Source organism: Sceloporus occidentalis, unplaced genomic scaffold, assembly GCF_023333645.1.
Source record: "Sceloporus occidentalis isolate IW3139 unplaced genomic scaffold, rSceOcc1.0.p SCAF_2, whole genome shotgun sequence".
NCBI classification, from domain to species: Eukaryota; Metazoa; Chordata; class Lepidosauria; order Squamata; family Phrynosomatidae; genus Sceloporus; species Sceloporus occidentalis.
The window spans coordinates 231,970,900-231,987,077 of NW_028316982.1; the positions used below are offsets into that span (position 1 = coordinate 231,970,900).

General features: G+C 39.3%; 1 protein-coding gene across 1 annotated transcript; it reads right to left on the bottom strand.

Moving 5' to 3' along the window:
- Nucleotides 1-564: 564 nt before the first annotated feature.
- On the bottom strand, nucleotides 565-14,629 carry PCNP (PEST proteolytic signal containing nuclear protein). The gene is made up of 5 exons (XM_089512368.1): nucleotides 14,558-14,629; nucleotides 6,493-6,713; nucleotides 5,377-5,451; nucleotides 4,564-4,619; nucleotides 565-3,107 (listed from the first exon to the last, which is right to left on the bottom strand). Exons 1-5 carry the CDS (start codon nucleotides 14,610-14,612, stop codon nucleotides 2,978-2,980), a joined length of 537 nt encoding a protein of 178 aa, XP_089368494.1. The 5' UTR covers nucleotides 14,613-14,629; the 3' UTR covers nucleotides 565-2,977.
- Between the last annotated feature and the right edge of the window lie 1,549 nt (nucleotides 14,630-16,178).

Below are 16,178 nucleotides of genomic sequence, written 5' to 3' on the forward strand. Positions count from 1 at the left end.
ATTATACTCACCGAAATCAATAGGACTTAACTCAGTCATGATTTAGGTAAACATAATTTCAGTAAGTACAGTTGTCCCTCCATATTCACTAAGGTTAGGGGAACAAGACCCCTGTGAATATGGAAAAACCGCAAATAACAAAAACACCATGTATTTACCTGAAGGACACCTCTCTAGGAATCTCTAGGTCCTCCAGTGCAACACTGTGGTCAATGTCCAACACACACTGACTATAGAATGGCACTGGAGTAGCTACAAATGGTCTTTTAGTGCAACTTTTAGTTAAAGTTGACCACAGAGTTGCACTGGAGGACCTAGACAGTCCTAGAGAAAACATATTAATGAAATCCGTGAATAATCAAATCCACAAATATCAAAGCTGCAAATATGGAGGGATGACTGTATAATGGTTAAATATGGTTAAAGTTGAATTTAATTGATTATCCAATTTTACAGAGTTTTATCTGATCAAGCAAAAAAAAAAAAAATGGGGAAAATAAGGTATATGTGTACACAAGGAGAGTGTGTCCTAAACCAAGCATTTTTTTTTTAAAAAAAAGACACTTGTGTTTGTAAGTTTAATTATACGATTGCCTTTGTTTAAAATATATAAATTTGATATGGAATCTAGTTTTACTTGACAATTTTTTTATATTTAAAATATAAACTGCTAGAATCCATGCCTAAGGTTGTACAACATAAACACAGGCAAAGGTCAAGAAATAGTTACACCTTTTGATTCCCATTTTTTCTCCCCCAGCTTGAGATGAATAATGGAAAATACTCAAAACTCTTCCGTATTCTTATGAAGACAACTGTGAAACTTCAAGATATTTGCAATTTTAAGCCCAAATTAAAAGGTACATGTACATTTCCACAGCCTTGAGAGTACAGAGGATGTTAAAAACATTAAAATCAGCATAGGACAATTAAGTGCCCAGAACTGAAAAATTCCAGGCAGCAGGTCACATTTTTTTAAAGGAAGGCACTAACAGATTGAATGGTCTTCTTCTATGCCTGTTTAGATATTTTGTTCAGGGCTTTGTACCACTGGCTTCAACTGTAAAGGGTGAAAAAGGCATGACAATAGCTTTTTACCCTAAAGGCTTGAACTTTCACAAGTAGTTGAATGACTGCAGCTATAGAGAAACAAGATTTACATTTATGTTTATAACAAAGAGAAGATAATAGGCTTAACTGCAAACAAAAATTGCATACAAATATAAAAATACAAAAATGTTTAGAACTTAAACATTGAAGTCTACATAAATTCATATCATCTACAATGTAAGAAGAAAACTGGGATGTAATGGTCTGAATCCAACTGCCTTATTACGCTAATCCATTGTGCAGCGGGAATATATTTACTGAGTCAACACAAGGGACGGATCCAGCAGTATTTCATTGTGCAATGCAGATCACATATGTGTTCTGTCTCTTGTGCTACCCTTGTGTAACAGCTACATCCAGCTCAACTATTCTAGTGGAGTTTCTCATTCTTTTACCTTCATTCTCTCAGCATCATTCTCTCACTAGGCCATTTTGTCTTCACCAACTACACTAAGTTTAGCACAATTAAACTATAAAAGATGGCATATTACTTTGAATATGTTCATAATATTCAAACCAAATCTATAATATACTTGAAAGCTATAGTTTTACCGAACACCATCAAGTAATTTAGGCCCATATACTATTTTGGGTGTATTTATTTCCACTAAATCTGGCAATAGTGGCTGTTGGAGCTACCTAATCCCAAGATTACCTAAATGTAAATCCTGCTAAAAAGACATTGTGTGTTTGACTGAAGGTACATTAGCGCTAATAGATTTGACACCTTCTGCCATAAAACCCTGCTTCTAAAAGAGGGAATTACCAAAAGTATTCCAGCAATAAGTGTAAAATAGCCAGGATTAAAGATGTAATGTTGCTCACAATCTAACAGTAACTATTTAATAGCAATACTAATGTGGATTGAACGGTTTCCTTTAAATCTGACAGCATCTTACTTTAAAATATAAGGAAAAGGTGATGCTAGCATCTAAAGTAAAATTTCAAACTATCAAAATATGGAAGCACAATTCTAATTTTTGCACCCCAGTAAACAATTACATGTCTATTTGTATGCAGCTTTGATTCCTCTTAAAGGGTTACAGAGTATAGTGAAACCGAAGTAAAACATGATAAGTTATTCTTTTGGTAATGTCTTTGTGTGCTGGTGATCACTGCATGAATCTGTTGCAAACGGACAAAAGAACATTAACAAACAATCATCAAGACAGACTCTTGATTACAAAAACATCAAAAATACTGATTTACCTTTGTTATGAATCTTTGCTCTTTTCTAATATTGATACATATGCAAGACCCACCTCTAGGAGTGAAACAGGCTACAGAGGTTACACAAATTTTGAAAACAGGATTATAGAGCTAAAATACCACAGCCAGAAGTTTTTAGATTATGAAGGCTTAAATGTACTAAATGATTTTACAGTAGTCTAGTTTACAGGTTTTATGCTGACTAGAATCGGAAGTAGTCTAGTAAGACTTGACTTATACACAGTGTTCTCCCTCTATGAAAATAGCCTTAAGGAGACAAGCAACTCACTTATTACAGAGGAGCTGGAAAGTTGAGTGCAGCAGCTTTTAACTAAAACTGATTAAAGAGACAGTAACCTTTTCTCTGTCTTCATTATAAGCATAGTTGTAAAAGAAAATTCTTTAAAAAGGTACCACTTCCAATGTCTTTATTTTACATAACCTTGTGAAATTAAATGCACAAAGCTACAAAATTAGCAAATGCTTTGAAATCTGTATACAAAACATAAATTACCTCTACTTTTAAACTCATTTTTGTGCACCACTTGAAACTTTTAAAAGTGGTACCCAAAATAGCCTTAGACCACTCTAAAAAAGGACTGTTCCTTTAATATCATACCCTCCTGGTTTCCCCAACACCATAGATCTCAGTACAGAACTAATCATCATCTTGTTCACGGACATTTCCAAGGTGGGATTTCATGTTCCTTTCCCATAGCTTCTGGTTGTCCGAAAACCCATGCTTTCCTTTGTTGAAAGAATTTGGTCCTGCTGAAGTTGGCGTATCCCTGTAATAAATACACCACACAATTTTTAAAAAGGGGTTTTATCAGTATTATAACCATGTTTAAGATACTTTAGTGAACACAGCTAAACTGTTTAGCACCGTCCATGTTAGTAGGTACCTTCAGATGTCTGTTGCATAGAAAAAACCAAGATAGCACATTTTTCATTGCCAACATTAGGAAGAATACAAAGTCAAAGATGCCACTCCAGAATTATTCTCACACAGTGGGAAACAGATATTAAAGCACATCTCCCATGTCACTGGAAAGCATTGATAGTGGCAGTCTGCTTCACAGATACCTGACCATTTAACTTGAACACATACTGGCTGGGATCCTACATTACGCTAGCAGAGGCTAGGTTTCCACCAACTATTTACAGGTGGCAGTAGAGGATTCACTTCTCTGGCTGCTTCCCCAGTGCAAAGCTATTGCCAGGCTACACCTGGCAGTATCCGCTTCTAGTGTAATGCTTCTGCTTCCTCTGCCATACTCAAGAGCACCTTCAATGAGTCCATAGAGGTGTCTATCCTTGGCTGTTGTTATATGCCAAGGTGGGAGCCTTGCAAAAAAAAGAAAAAAAAGAAAAAGAAAAAAGCCTTTGTATGTTACCAACAGGGTGCTGGCCACAAAGTGGTGGCAGGAGACATAGAAAGGACTATTTGGAGTTCTGGTGTATTTAATATATTTTGAATGGCACAGGAAGGGTACAACACATACTCTGCATTCAAGATGTTACATGTTCTATCCTTGGCATCTCCAAGTAAAAAGACTTTTGTGTCTAACCTTGGAATGCTGGAACTAGTTGGTACAGACTTCACTCATCTGACTCAGTAAAGGAAATTTCTATGAGGATAGGAATTGTATTTTCATAATGAAATGCCACAGTATGTTCAGCACAGTGAACAGGATTTGCTACATAAAAACTCAGCTTTGGCTCATTAAGAACCGGGGGGGGGGGGGGGGGATTAGTTTCAAACCTATTATACTAAGGGCCCATACAGACAGGCCAAAATAAAGCTGCCTCAGATCACTTTCCAGGTATACTGTTTAAATGACACATGTATCTAAGAGGCCAGAAGCTGTGCCAAAGCTACACTGCAGACCTTAGGACTGGAGCGTGGCTTTGATGTGGCTTCTGGCCTCTTAGGATGCATGCATCATTTAAATAGCATACCTCCAAAGTGACCCGAAGCAGCTTTATTTCGGCCTGTCTGTATAGGCCCTAAGACACAAAACTTAGTAGCAGTGTATATGGTATAGAGAAGAAAGTAGAGGAGAGAGAAGACTCACACAGCTTTGGCTAAGAAAAACTGACAGATTTTAATTTTTCTTGTAGCAGAAAACAAAAGTACAGAAGCATAGGAGTTTTTTTATGTCCATGTAGTTCTAAATTATCATCATGCAATAAATCCTTCTATCCTCCATTTATTACAATGATGAACAAGAGCCAACCTACCTTCCAATGTTTTTCATACGCATTTTAGCTTCTGGAGGCATCTCTTCAGGCTCACTCTAGTTCCAAAGAGAATATGAAGAGAAAAAATAACTAGAAATTCTATTTACTGTTGATGTCCTATGAGTTTAATACATTACAAAGCTTATCCAACCTAAAGATTCCATGGAAAACATTTTATTTGCATGGGAGAAGGAAAGTATATCTTAATAGCTAGAGGTATCAGGTGTGAGTGGGAAGACCCCTACATGTGCCTTTTAAAAAAAATCTCAGGCTCTTCAAACACAACACTGTCACCAATAATATATTCACCTTTCTCGTGTGTGTGTGTGTGTGTGTGTATAGAGAGAGAAAGAGGGAGAGGGAGAGCAAGCACTCATAAATACATAGCTTTTACATTTCTCCCTTCTCTTATAATCTTATTCAGATGCAGAGAACCAGGCTCAGAAATTCAACTCAGATGGGCAACTGATTTTATATAGATACTGGATAGTACCAACCATTTTTAAGTAGAAGACTAAAAATACAATCACCTCTACCAAGTATGAAAGGGAACATCATGACAAGAACTAAGATGATGCATCATATTTCTACAATACGGCAGCCATATACAAGGATAGGAGAAATGCCAGAATTCTTGCATTGAACAATCAAGTGTTCAGAACTACTACAGGAACTGAAAAGGACATTTGCACATTTTGCATTTTATCAAATCATAGGCAGTTTGACCAGTAATCCAATATAACTCACTCACTCTATCTAATTCCAGGCAAAGAATAAAATAGGTTTTCACTCTATGGTTAGTTATTTACTTACATCATCATCTTCATTGAAGACTGCTGCTACAGAAAGTGTTTTTGGAGCTAATGTGGGAGTAGGCTCTTTAGGCTTCTGCAAGGGAAATATAAATGCAGGTTGGTAGTTTAAAGCACAATGCACACTGTCTGACAAATAATTACTAAGATACTGATCTTATTGCATGTCAAATATCAGCATTTTAAAACTAGCTCCCAGTTCCCCAAGAAGCTTCTGTTTCTGAACCTAGTTCTCCCTCCCCCTCCACAAGAGAGTAACAGGGCATGAGGCCAACCACTGGAAAAATATAAAAATCAAAATGGACTATGCTAACATGGATCCAAGTATCTGTTGCAATATCTTTTTCTATAGCAACCTGCTAAGATTCTTCTCCAAGTGCCCTTGATGCCAGAGGCAGGACAGGTGGCAACCAGAGAGGCTGCCTTTTCAATTGTGCTACCTCTTCTGTGAAATGCCCTCTGTAAGGAAGCATGTCTGCCTATTTTGCTATTATTTTGATGTTTGAAAAAAATTCTATGTTCCTGACAACTATGTTTTAAACGCTTTCAGGCTGTTGTAAATTTTCGTCCTATGTTGTGCTGCTTTATATTGCAATATTTATTCTGCTATTTTGTGAGCCTCCCTGAAATGCTCACTGGCAAGGATACATTTTGTTGTTATTGTTATTAATAGAATGAAACAGCATGATAAGTTTTAGTAACACTATCACCACTATGACCCTTTGAGTAAGGCTAAGCTGCCCTCTGGATATCAATGAACCAATTCTTGTACCTTTAATCAAGGTGCATTTATAACATATGAATAATCCCTATGTGCATATTTTACCAGCACAGCACAGAATAGTTTTATTTTGCGACATGTTAGCACTGGGCATCTATCTCATTACAGTATAATACATGTCAAAGTAGAAGTCTTCAGCCTCTCAAGTATTCCAAGCAAACACTAGGCCAACTAAGAAATATTAAAAATTATCAGACATTCATGATAATAAATTATGGCAAAATTAAGGCTGAAATAAGGAATTTTAAAATTATCTTTCACTATTTTGCCAGCTTCCCTGTATTATGTTAAAAAAAACCCACTATAATTTTACACAAAAACTGTCTAAGGTCTTACATTTGCTCCAAGTTTGATGGATATTGCAGGTGGTTTCTTTGCAATCTGTGTGCCAATTGCAAACCCAAACTTGGACATTTTGGCAGGAGCTGGCTTTGTCGAGAAGTCTTCAGCTTCTTCCTCAGCTGCCCGCTTCTCCACGCTGCGACTCGAACTTTCCCCTCCATTACTGGAAGAAACAGTCTTAGTTTTCACAGGTTTTTCTGCCTCTTCTTCAGGTCCTGGTGAAGTCGAAACAACTTACCAAGATGAGCTATTTTTACTGAGTGGACTGATGGGAGCAGCAACCTCATAAAGCACTGTTATGCAGAGGAGACTTTTGCACTTACAGTGTCAGCACCTCCACAAGTGTTTATACAGAGCACACTGTAAGGACACAGACATATAGTGAAGGGAGCTCCAATCATTTGACTAATGCATAACAAAAAAAAGAATCCAGTTACACACAGAAAATACTGAAATATTCTGAAAATGCATTTAAAAAATATGCACGCCTAGAATTGTATGGCACCATGGTAGAAACTTCAGGAGCCATTCAGACCAACACACAGTACAGACAAGTCCTCCTGGCATAGTTAATGATATGGTTCAAAACAGTCCCCATTTATGGTACATTAATCATTGTGTCTATCTTGGATTCTAGATTCCTCTGATAGATCAGTAGCTTAAATTGATAGTTGCAATATTATTCTCTAAATCACAGATATTTATACTGTAATGCAATCTATTGTAATGAAGAAAAAAACAGCTCCACTTCTGCAATTGTTGTTTAAGACGTTCAGTTCAGAAACAGCTTGACATCTTCAAAAAAGATGAAAAGACCTACTGAGATAGACATGCATTACTCGTAACTAGCTCAATTCCTTTCAATAGGTATTCTCTAAGATTAAATACTGTTTATGATAATGTTCCATCTCTAACAACCACAGAAAACTGTTATTTCCCTTTTAATAATTTTAATGTCTTTTGCCAAGCTAGAACTTGCCCAAGATGTTAATGGACAACATTCTACTTGCACTGACCTAAAGCCATTGGCACATTGGTAGAGTAGCACCAGCATACCCTTGGCATTGTCTGAAAATTGGCTCTGCTAATTTTTGGGGGGTTCAATGGGGAGTGGAAATTGCCCCCTCCCAATTATCTGTCATAAGCATTTATGCCAACTGATTTGTCCTTACAGGATCCCAGCCAATTTCCCATCCTCTGGATAACTGCTTGTCACTGGCACTGAATCACTATCTATTGATGAGGAATATTCTTAAAAATGAAACATTATTTCATACAAAATCACAAAAACTACAAAATATTGTCTAATCCTGGACAGTAGGGCTGAATAAAATACATCCTCCATGGATCCCTATAGAGCTGCATATGTGTCCCTAAGGGATAAAAAAATATTTTGGGGGAAAAAGTCAGAAAGTCCCCCAAGACCTTCTATAGTGGTCAAGGGGCAATTTTTTCAGGTTCTTGGCCTCCCTGGCACATTTTAGGCCCAGAAAAAGCCTGTTCCCCAACAGAGAATGATCTGGAATGTGAAAGAATGGTCTCTTTTGGCACTTATATTTGTTCCTGCATCCCCAGTGGGGGGAAAATGTTGGGCAGGTACAGCATGGGTGTGTAGCCCTCCCAGGTTCCCCTGGGTATCAATGCAGCCCCCTAATCCCTGACAGTTGTCCTCTGCTATTGTATAGCATTTTTAAAAAAATGATAATGAAGCTGGCTTAATCCTGCTCAGTCTCAAATTTCCTAGGCAAACATAATACAAAAATTAAATAATGAACCTAACACTAGTTTGCAAACTTAACATACTAGAATTATAAATCCAAAACACACTGCAGAAATAATCCAGTTTGGGACTGCTTTAAATGTTCTGGCTCAGTGCTAGGGAATTCTGGGAACTGTAGTTTTGTGAGACATTTAGCCTTCTCTGTCAGAGCTCTGGAGTACAATTCCCAGGATTCCTTAGCAGTGAGCCAGGGCAGTTAGAGCGGTTTCAAACTAGATTATTTCTGCAGGGTGTTTTGGAACATAGAATTAGAGAATAGAGACTTCAAGGGTTATCAAGTCCAACCCCTAGACATGCAGTAATGCTGTAAGAAAGTGTTTTTGTGTTACTGTTGCATTAAACACATTCAGCAAGAAGGAATTTTGACTGAATTCAGTGGAATTAACTTTCAAGTAACAGTGGATACATTTTGATTTTAAAATATCTGAAGTGAGCACTTAATTTCTTTCAAGAAATTAATTCAATTAGTAAGCTTTATTAATTAAAGTTTTTTTAAAAAATAATAATTTGAATTTCAAACAAATCTTAACATCTAGCCATAATTTCTTACAGAGCTACATTGGCATAGTGGCTTGAGCCTAGGACTAGGAGCCTGGAGGTCGATTCTTTGCTAGGCCATGGAAACCCAATGGCTTTGCCTTAGGGTCACTATAAGTTAGAAATGACTTCAAGGCACAAAACAACAACAATAATTTCTTAACTCATATTTGATTCTGAGATGCCATATTTATTAGTATGTGCTAAATAGTAGGTAGAAATCTACATCAGGGGAAAACTGTCCAGGCAAAACTAAAGTATGACTCCTTTTCCATAGGACTCACCTTTCCCTGCTGTGGGCATACTGGTTGGTAGTGTGGGATGGTGTCAGAGAAGCATCTGGCCAGTGCCTCTAACCAGACATGCAATGGTGGCATTATGTTCTGGTGGATACCTTTGTTGTTCTGCATATAGCTATAGAAACATAGCCAGCTGCTTCTCTTGATGCCCCCAACTCTCCCTCAACTCTCCCACGGAGGGGAGCCCTGCAGGAGGAAGGTGAGTCCTGTGGGGCTTTTGGGTGCAGCATGAGGAACGTAATGTTGTTTGTTCTGCAGATTCAAGCCACAGCCAAGTTGTGTAGGTTCTTCCTTTGGAATATAGCCAAAATCAGACCCTTTCTTTTGGCTTCAACTGCTATGTTGGTTGTGTCTCGCTTGGACTAAGGTAACCTATTGTTAATAGGGCTTCCACTTTCCCATCTGAGCCCCCTAACATCTATGCAACACTTGGCTGCTAGAATTATCTTTTTGGCCCGTCACTTCTATCATATTACTCCTCTATGCTACCCATTCACTGGCTCCGTTTCTTTTAGAATCTGCTAGAAACTGCTTTTATTAACTTTTAAAGCCCTTCATGGATTAGCTCCTCCCTACTTATCAACACTCCTCTCTCCCTACCACACTCCTCGTGCACTAAGATCTTGTAACTCTGGTCTCTTGACCCAGCCTAGGATCTCCTCTTTTCCCTTGCTGCTCCTCATGCCTGGAATCTCCTTCCCACACAACTATAATCCACCACCTCAGTTTTAAAGCTGAGTTGAAAACGGTTTTATTCAGGGAAACATTCCAGATAACCACCTGATTCACCAGCTGTTAATATCATCTTCGTGTTTGTTCCCTTTTTTAATTGTCTGTATTTTGCTACGTGATGCTTTAATTTTATAACTTTGTTTGGTTTGTAGATTGTACGCGTTTGGCAAGTTTTACTTCTATTTTAACTCCTGGATGTAAAGCGCTGTGTGAAGTTTTACAGCGCTATATCAATAAATGTTAGTAAATAAATAAAGGTTTGCCATTGCCTTCCCCTGAGGCTGAAAGCATGTGACTTGCCCAAAGTCACCCAGTGGGTTTCATATTCGAGCTGGGAATCGAACCCAGTCCAACCTCAAACCATTATGCCATGTATGTGTACATAGTTTTTAAAATATGAACCATTAGTCTAAGAATGATGTGCATTCCATTTACATGGAAGGATGAGAACTCTGTATCACAGACTGCAGCAATGTTCTTGTTTCAGCATGCACTGTTGTGTACTGGCTAGAGAAATCCCAAACAGGTTCAGAATAGCCATTCCTTATTGAGCCCTGCATCCCAGTTTACAGCCTGAACTTACCCCAAGAGGCTGCTCTGTCAAGTCTACAATGGGAATTCAATGATATTAGGGAAAACACAAAACTTCAGATTATAATGGAATTTAAGGCATGAGAACTGTTTGGGTCCTTTCATATTAGCAGGTTTCCTGCTGATAACTAGAAAATACTTACTAGTCCATGGGGGCGGGGGGGGGGGGGGAGAGCAGAGGTTCTTATTTGCAGCATATTCCCAAGCATCAGTTCTGACCTTTATAAATATACACCAACATACCTAGTTTAGAGCTATTTTTCCCTTAACTATCAAGTCCTTTCCAGACAGAAGCTTTCTGTGTTGTTTTATGAGAAGTCTTGTTCTTTTTTTGTCCCTATGAAGCCCAAGTAAAGAAATACAATCAAGAAACAACAAGTCATTTATCCTCTGGGAACAGTGGGGTGTTTTTGAAAGAACTATTTCTTCTTCTTTTTTACCTTTTCCTTGTCTTGGGTGCTTATGAAATTTAATTAGTTGTTTGCACTAGCTACAGAGGCTACAACTGTCTTAAGCAAAGACAGCCTGGAAATGGCTTTTGTTTAATATGTGAATGGCTTTTGTGCAATATATAAGCAGAACCCTGCTTACAGTTGCAAGGATTTTTTAAAAAAAGACATTTTAATAATATTCAGAGGTGAACTATTCATATGCTTTTAAGAGGAGTCTGGGTAGCAAAACAGAAGTTCTGCCCCAAATTTCTAGCAAATCCTATCTTAAAGGCAGAATAGCGAAGACAGATATCATTACCTGTAAGACAACAATTTTGTTTAAGTAGCTTAAGCATCTTTGATCAGTAAAAAATACAAACAATGAATAATGTTCCTATGCAAGTGCGATAAGTTCCTTTGAAGTTATATCAAGAAACAAATTATTAAAATCCACAACTATTTTTCACTGCACCCCCAGAATTAATTGCTTAACAACTTTGGCCTTTTTTTTTTTGAGATCACAAATTGACCAAACAATCTTTGTGACCACTGTCTCCCCATCAATTACACTTTCAATCTTCCTCCTCACTTTGTAGGGGCCTTGCGCTCCCTTTTTAGGGCATCAGGAATCATCCGAGTCCTTTCCAACCCTGTAAGTTTCTAGATAAACCACAACTGGCAGCTGCTAAAAAGATGCACTAAAAAGTATGGTGTCACACTACAAATTGAAAAAGTAAAGGTTAGGGTAGTATCAGAAAAGTTCTGTCTTGTGTTTGAAATCACATCAAGAAACATCAAACTACATTCACCTTTACAGAGCACAACAAGCCTAATGGGCTCATGCAACTCTGTATTTTTCCAATTCTAAAGTCCTACACAACAAGACTATTATCAAAATAAAGGTAACTGGAAAGAAAATGTACTGACTGATACCCCCAAGAAAAACATGTATTTGATATCAACACTAAAGGATTGCTAATCAAATTAAAAGAAATGTTGGACTCTGCTAATTAAAAATAGAATAGAAAAGATAAAAGGAAAGAATATTTAAGAAAGATGTAGTAAAATACAAGAGAATAAAGAGTATGATAAGATTAGAAGTGACAATTATATGGCAGAAAAGAGAAATGCAGATACACAGCAGATAAAAAAATCCAACACAGCCTAAAAAGAAGTGTGATAATAGTACAAACTTCTCAGTATACCAAAAACTGACTTGATTTATCTGAGCAGTAACACAATGATATGAAAAGATTACATTGATGTACATATGATTGTATGTGATTATGATTGTAATAACAGAAGCATTGTCACACTGTGAAAAGAATAAAAATAACTGATACTTTGATATTTTAATTTAATAAAATTTAATTACATTTAAAACAAAAACCAGGTACAGGTGAGCATGTGTGCCATCCAGTCCTACATAGACCTAATGAGAAGTAAGGCAGACAGGTCCAAAACACACTGCAGAATTAATCCAGTTTGAGACCATTTTAACTGCCCTGGCTCAGTGCTAGGGAATCCTGGGAACTGTACTTTATTGTGACACCAGAGCACTGACAGAGAAGGCTAAATGTCTCAGAAAACTATAATCCCCAGAATTCCCTAATACTGAGCCAGGGCAGCTAAAGTGGTTTCAAACTGGATCGTTTCTGCAGTGCGTTTTGGACCACAGAGTATAATGAGACTTACTCCCAGGTAAATGTGTTCAGGATTTGAGCCGTCCCAGGATCAAGGTAAAAACTTTCCCTTCCATAAAGGCAAAGAGGTTTCTTATGAGGGTTTCAATTACACACTTCAAAGCATGCCGTTAATTTATATTATGCTAGTCTTTCTAGGCTCCTGAAGGTCAGCAACGCAAAGCAAAGCTCCAGGAAAAGTGCTATTTGCAGTCTTGCCCTGTTCAAAAGCCAGGAAGATAGATATAATTAAATCATTTCAAGCATGCGAAATAATTCAATCTCTGCCAACTTCTGAGCTGGGGAAGAGCTGCTGAACGATTATTAACTAATTTAATTATATGTATCGATTTATCTCCAATTTATATTATTTACTTTTATAATGTATATGTCTGTCTGATGATTGATGTCTATCTGATGCCTGATCTGTTGATCGTTAATAATGATATCAAGTATTCTGCATATTAGAGCTGCAGTACAGCACCACTAGCCAGCCTGTCTGGGATGCATCTACATCAGTGGCCCCCAAACTGTGCCCTTCAAGAGATTTTGGACTTCAGCTCCCAGAAGCCTCAGCCACGTTGGCCAATAGTCAGGGATTCTGGGAGCTGAAGTCCAAAAATCCCCTTAAAGGGCACAGTCTGGGGGACCACTGATCTCCATTGCAGAAAGAGCTGTTGCAGAATTACCCCTTTGTCTTTTTACTTTTTAAAAAATATTACTAAACCCCACCAAGGTTTGCACAAGGCAAGTATCTACTCTGTGGAGAAATAACACAGTCTGAGACCACCTTGGCTCCCTCCTGCAGTCTCCTGGGATTTGTAGCTTCTTTGGCAGAGAAGGCAAAAGTCTGCAGCCTTCGTGGCCTCAGCATCCTGGCGCCTCACCAAACTACGCATCCCAGGAACCTGGAGGAGGGAGACACGGCAGTAGAATAGCAGTGCGAAACGGAAGAGGATAGATCAGAATGGAAATTTTCACCATGCTCAGGAGTTGGAAATTATAGTATTGCAACGGATTGAGAGCAAAGGTTGCCAGGATGACAGATTCAGGTCACGTCAAATTCTTTGCTCTGGAACGCAAAACAACCCCGAAACCGGGTTCCTGCTTTAAGTGGCTAACCCAAATTAAAAGACCTACTGCAGAGACAGTTTGGAGGCAATAAAAAGAAAACGTATAGATAATAGGCTTTTATGGCCGGCATCCATCGTTTTTTGTGGGGTTTTGGGGCTACGTGGCCAAGTTTATTCCTGACGTTTCGCCAACATCCATGGCTGGCATCTTCAGAGAAGATCTGCTTTTATTTCTGTATCTGTTCAGTTGTGATTCACGACTTCGTTAACATCATGTGACAAAACGAAGCATTCATACGGCAAAGAAAAGGGGTTAATGAAGTCACAGGACGTTTTTCGTTTGGAATACATGCAGACAACCATCTAAAATGGAACGAGAGTCCGATCTGCGACAACCTTCCTGTCGACACGTTCTTGGCTTTTGTTGCCGCCTTTTACGGCCGAACGGATGTGTCTGTTATGTTTTAATCGTTGCCGCTTTATATGCATTGTTTATTTGTTTTGTACCAACTTTTTATACCAAAAACACTAATTTAATAATGATAATAATAATAATAATAATAAAAAGATGGGTTCAACTTTGGGGCCAGGAATTAGGAAGGTTTTTCCCATTAGATAACAATCATGGAATGTCTGGGGATGCTGAAAAGCGGTGTGAAATCCGGTTTAGCCCGGCTTTAACCCTTTGTCTGGCCCTTTGCTATGGAATTCTGGGAGTTGGAGTTTGTTATGGGGCCCATTGGGCCCCACAACAAACTCCAACTCCCAGAATTCCATAGCAAAGAGCCAGACAAAGAGTTAAAGCGGGGCCAAACCGGGTTATTTCCCCAGTGTGGATGCAGCCTATGCGTGTTTATTTCTTCCTCTAGCCCAGCAACCGGCGAGAAAAAGGGGCCCTCGGGAGCCGGACATAACGGAGCACAGCACGTTTTACCTTCGTCAAGCCGCGGCCGCTTCGGCTTCACCTCCTCCGCTTTGCCGTCCGCCATTTTGTCCCACCGCCTCCTCCTCCTCCTCCTCCGTTCTGAGCATGCGCCGTCGCGCCCGGCAAAAGAGCCGTGACGCGCCTAGAGCGGCCCCTCCTCGCCATAGAGCACGCCGCGCATCGACGACTTCCGCTTCCGGGAATGAGTTGTTTGCTTAAGAGCCCTCTAGGCGTTTTTTTAAAAACTTCAACTCCCAGAATCCCTGGTCATTTGGGCAAGATGGCTGGGGCTTCTGGGAGTTGAAGTCCAAAATGTTAAAGAGAGCCAAAGGTGTTGAGAACCACTGGTTTAGGCTTTCCACATCCTCCCACCAAACTCTCTGAGCTCTAGGGACAAGTCTTGTCTGCTGCTGCTCCTAGGAAAGAGGAACTTTAGAGGGATCTGTCCTATCCCCCTATTTGCAGCAGACAGGCTCCCACACTGCTTGAAGGGAACAGCAAACGTGTTAATTGACTTGTTAAGCATGCTCAAAAATGGAGGACATTTTGGAATTCTTCCTGGACAAAATCTTGAAATGTAGGACACCTGGGAAATGAGGATATCTTGTCACCTGCCTGGTCACAGAATGCAGCAGTACATTTAGGGCAAAGCAACTCTGGCACATTGCTGCTCCTCAAAGTCATTTCTGAATTATGGATACCCCAGGCAAACCTATCATGGGTTTTCTTGGCAAGGGGGCTTGCCATTGGCATTTTCTGGGGCTGAGAGGTGTGTCTGGCCCAAGGTCACTCAATGCATTTTTATGCTCCAGCAGGGACTTGAACCCTGGTCTCCAGAGTCATAGCCCAACATTACAGCACACTGTTTAATGAATGGAATGCATCCAAGATGTAGTAACAGCCATTAGCTAAGATGATTTGGAAGGAGGATTTAACGTTTCGTGACAAACGATGAACATTCCTGTGCCAATTAGTACCAGTTTCTGAATAGCCACAGCAGCTGTTTAAATTTCCTTGAGATGTGGCTCTGAGGATGTTAAAGTCTTACCCAACACAGTTGTGCTCTTCTTAGGATTTTATGAACTGCAATCAGAAGCAGCAACATCCCAACAGAGAACTCAGCAATCACAAACCCTGGCTTTGAAGCTCAAAAGACAATTCTAATTTTGGAGTGACAGTGTTCTCTGAATCAGGGGCTTGATATGGGACTGGGGAAAGGGATCAAAGGGGACAGTCTGCACTTATCACTTTTGAATACTACTAGAATGAGGTGGAACTTGGGGACAAAATCCTATGGCATATTGTAGCTACAAAACCCCTGCTCCATAAGGTTTCCTAGCCCTGTAGGGCAGGTTTTTGAGGATACACAGGAGGTTCCAAAAGAAAGGGGGAAATCAAGGAGGAGGATCTAGCAGATGTAGACCATGGGATCTTAAAAAGGAGGAGGGGGGAGGAATGTAGCAGCATAGCCCCTCCACAACACACCCCCAGGCTGTGCCATTCATCACAGTACAACACACAAACTAACTCACTATTAACATATAAACCACTTCCTCCCAAATAAGGGCCCCATAGGTATATATACTCCACACACATCCATGCCACCAACCTCTGAAGATGCCAGCCGCAG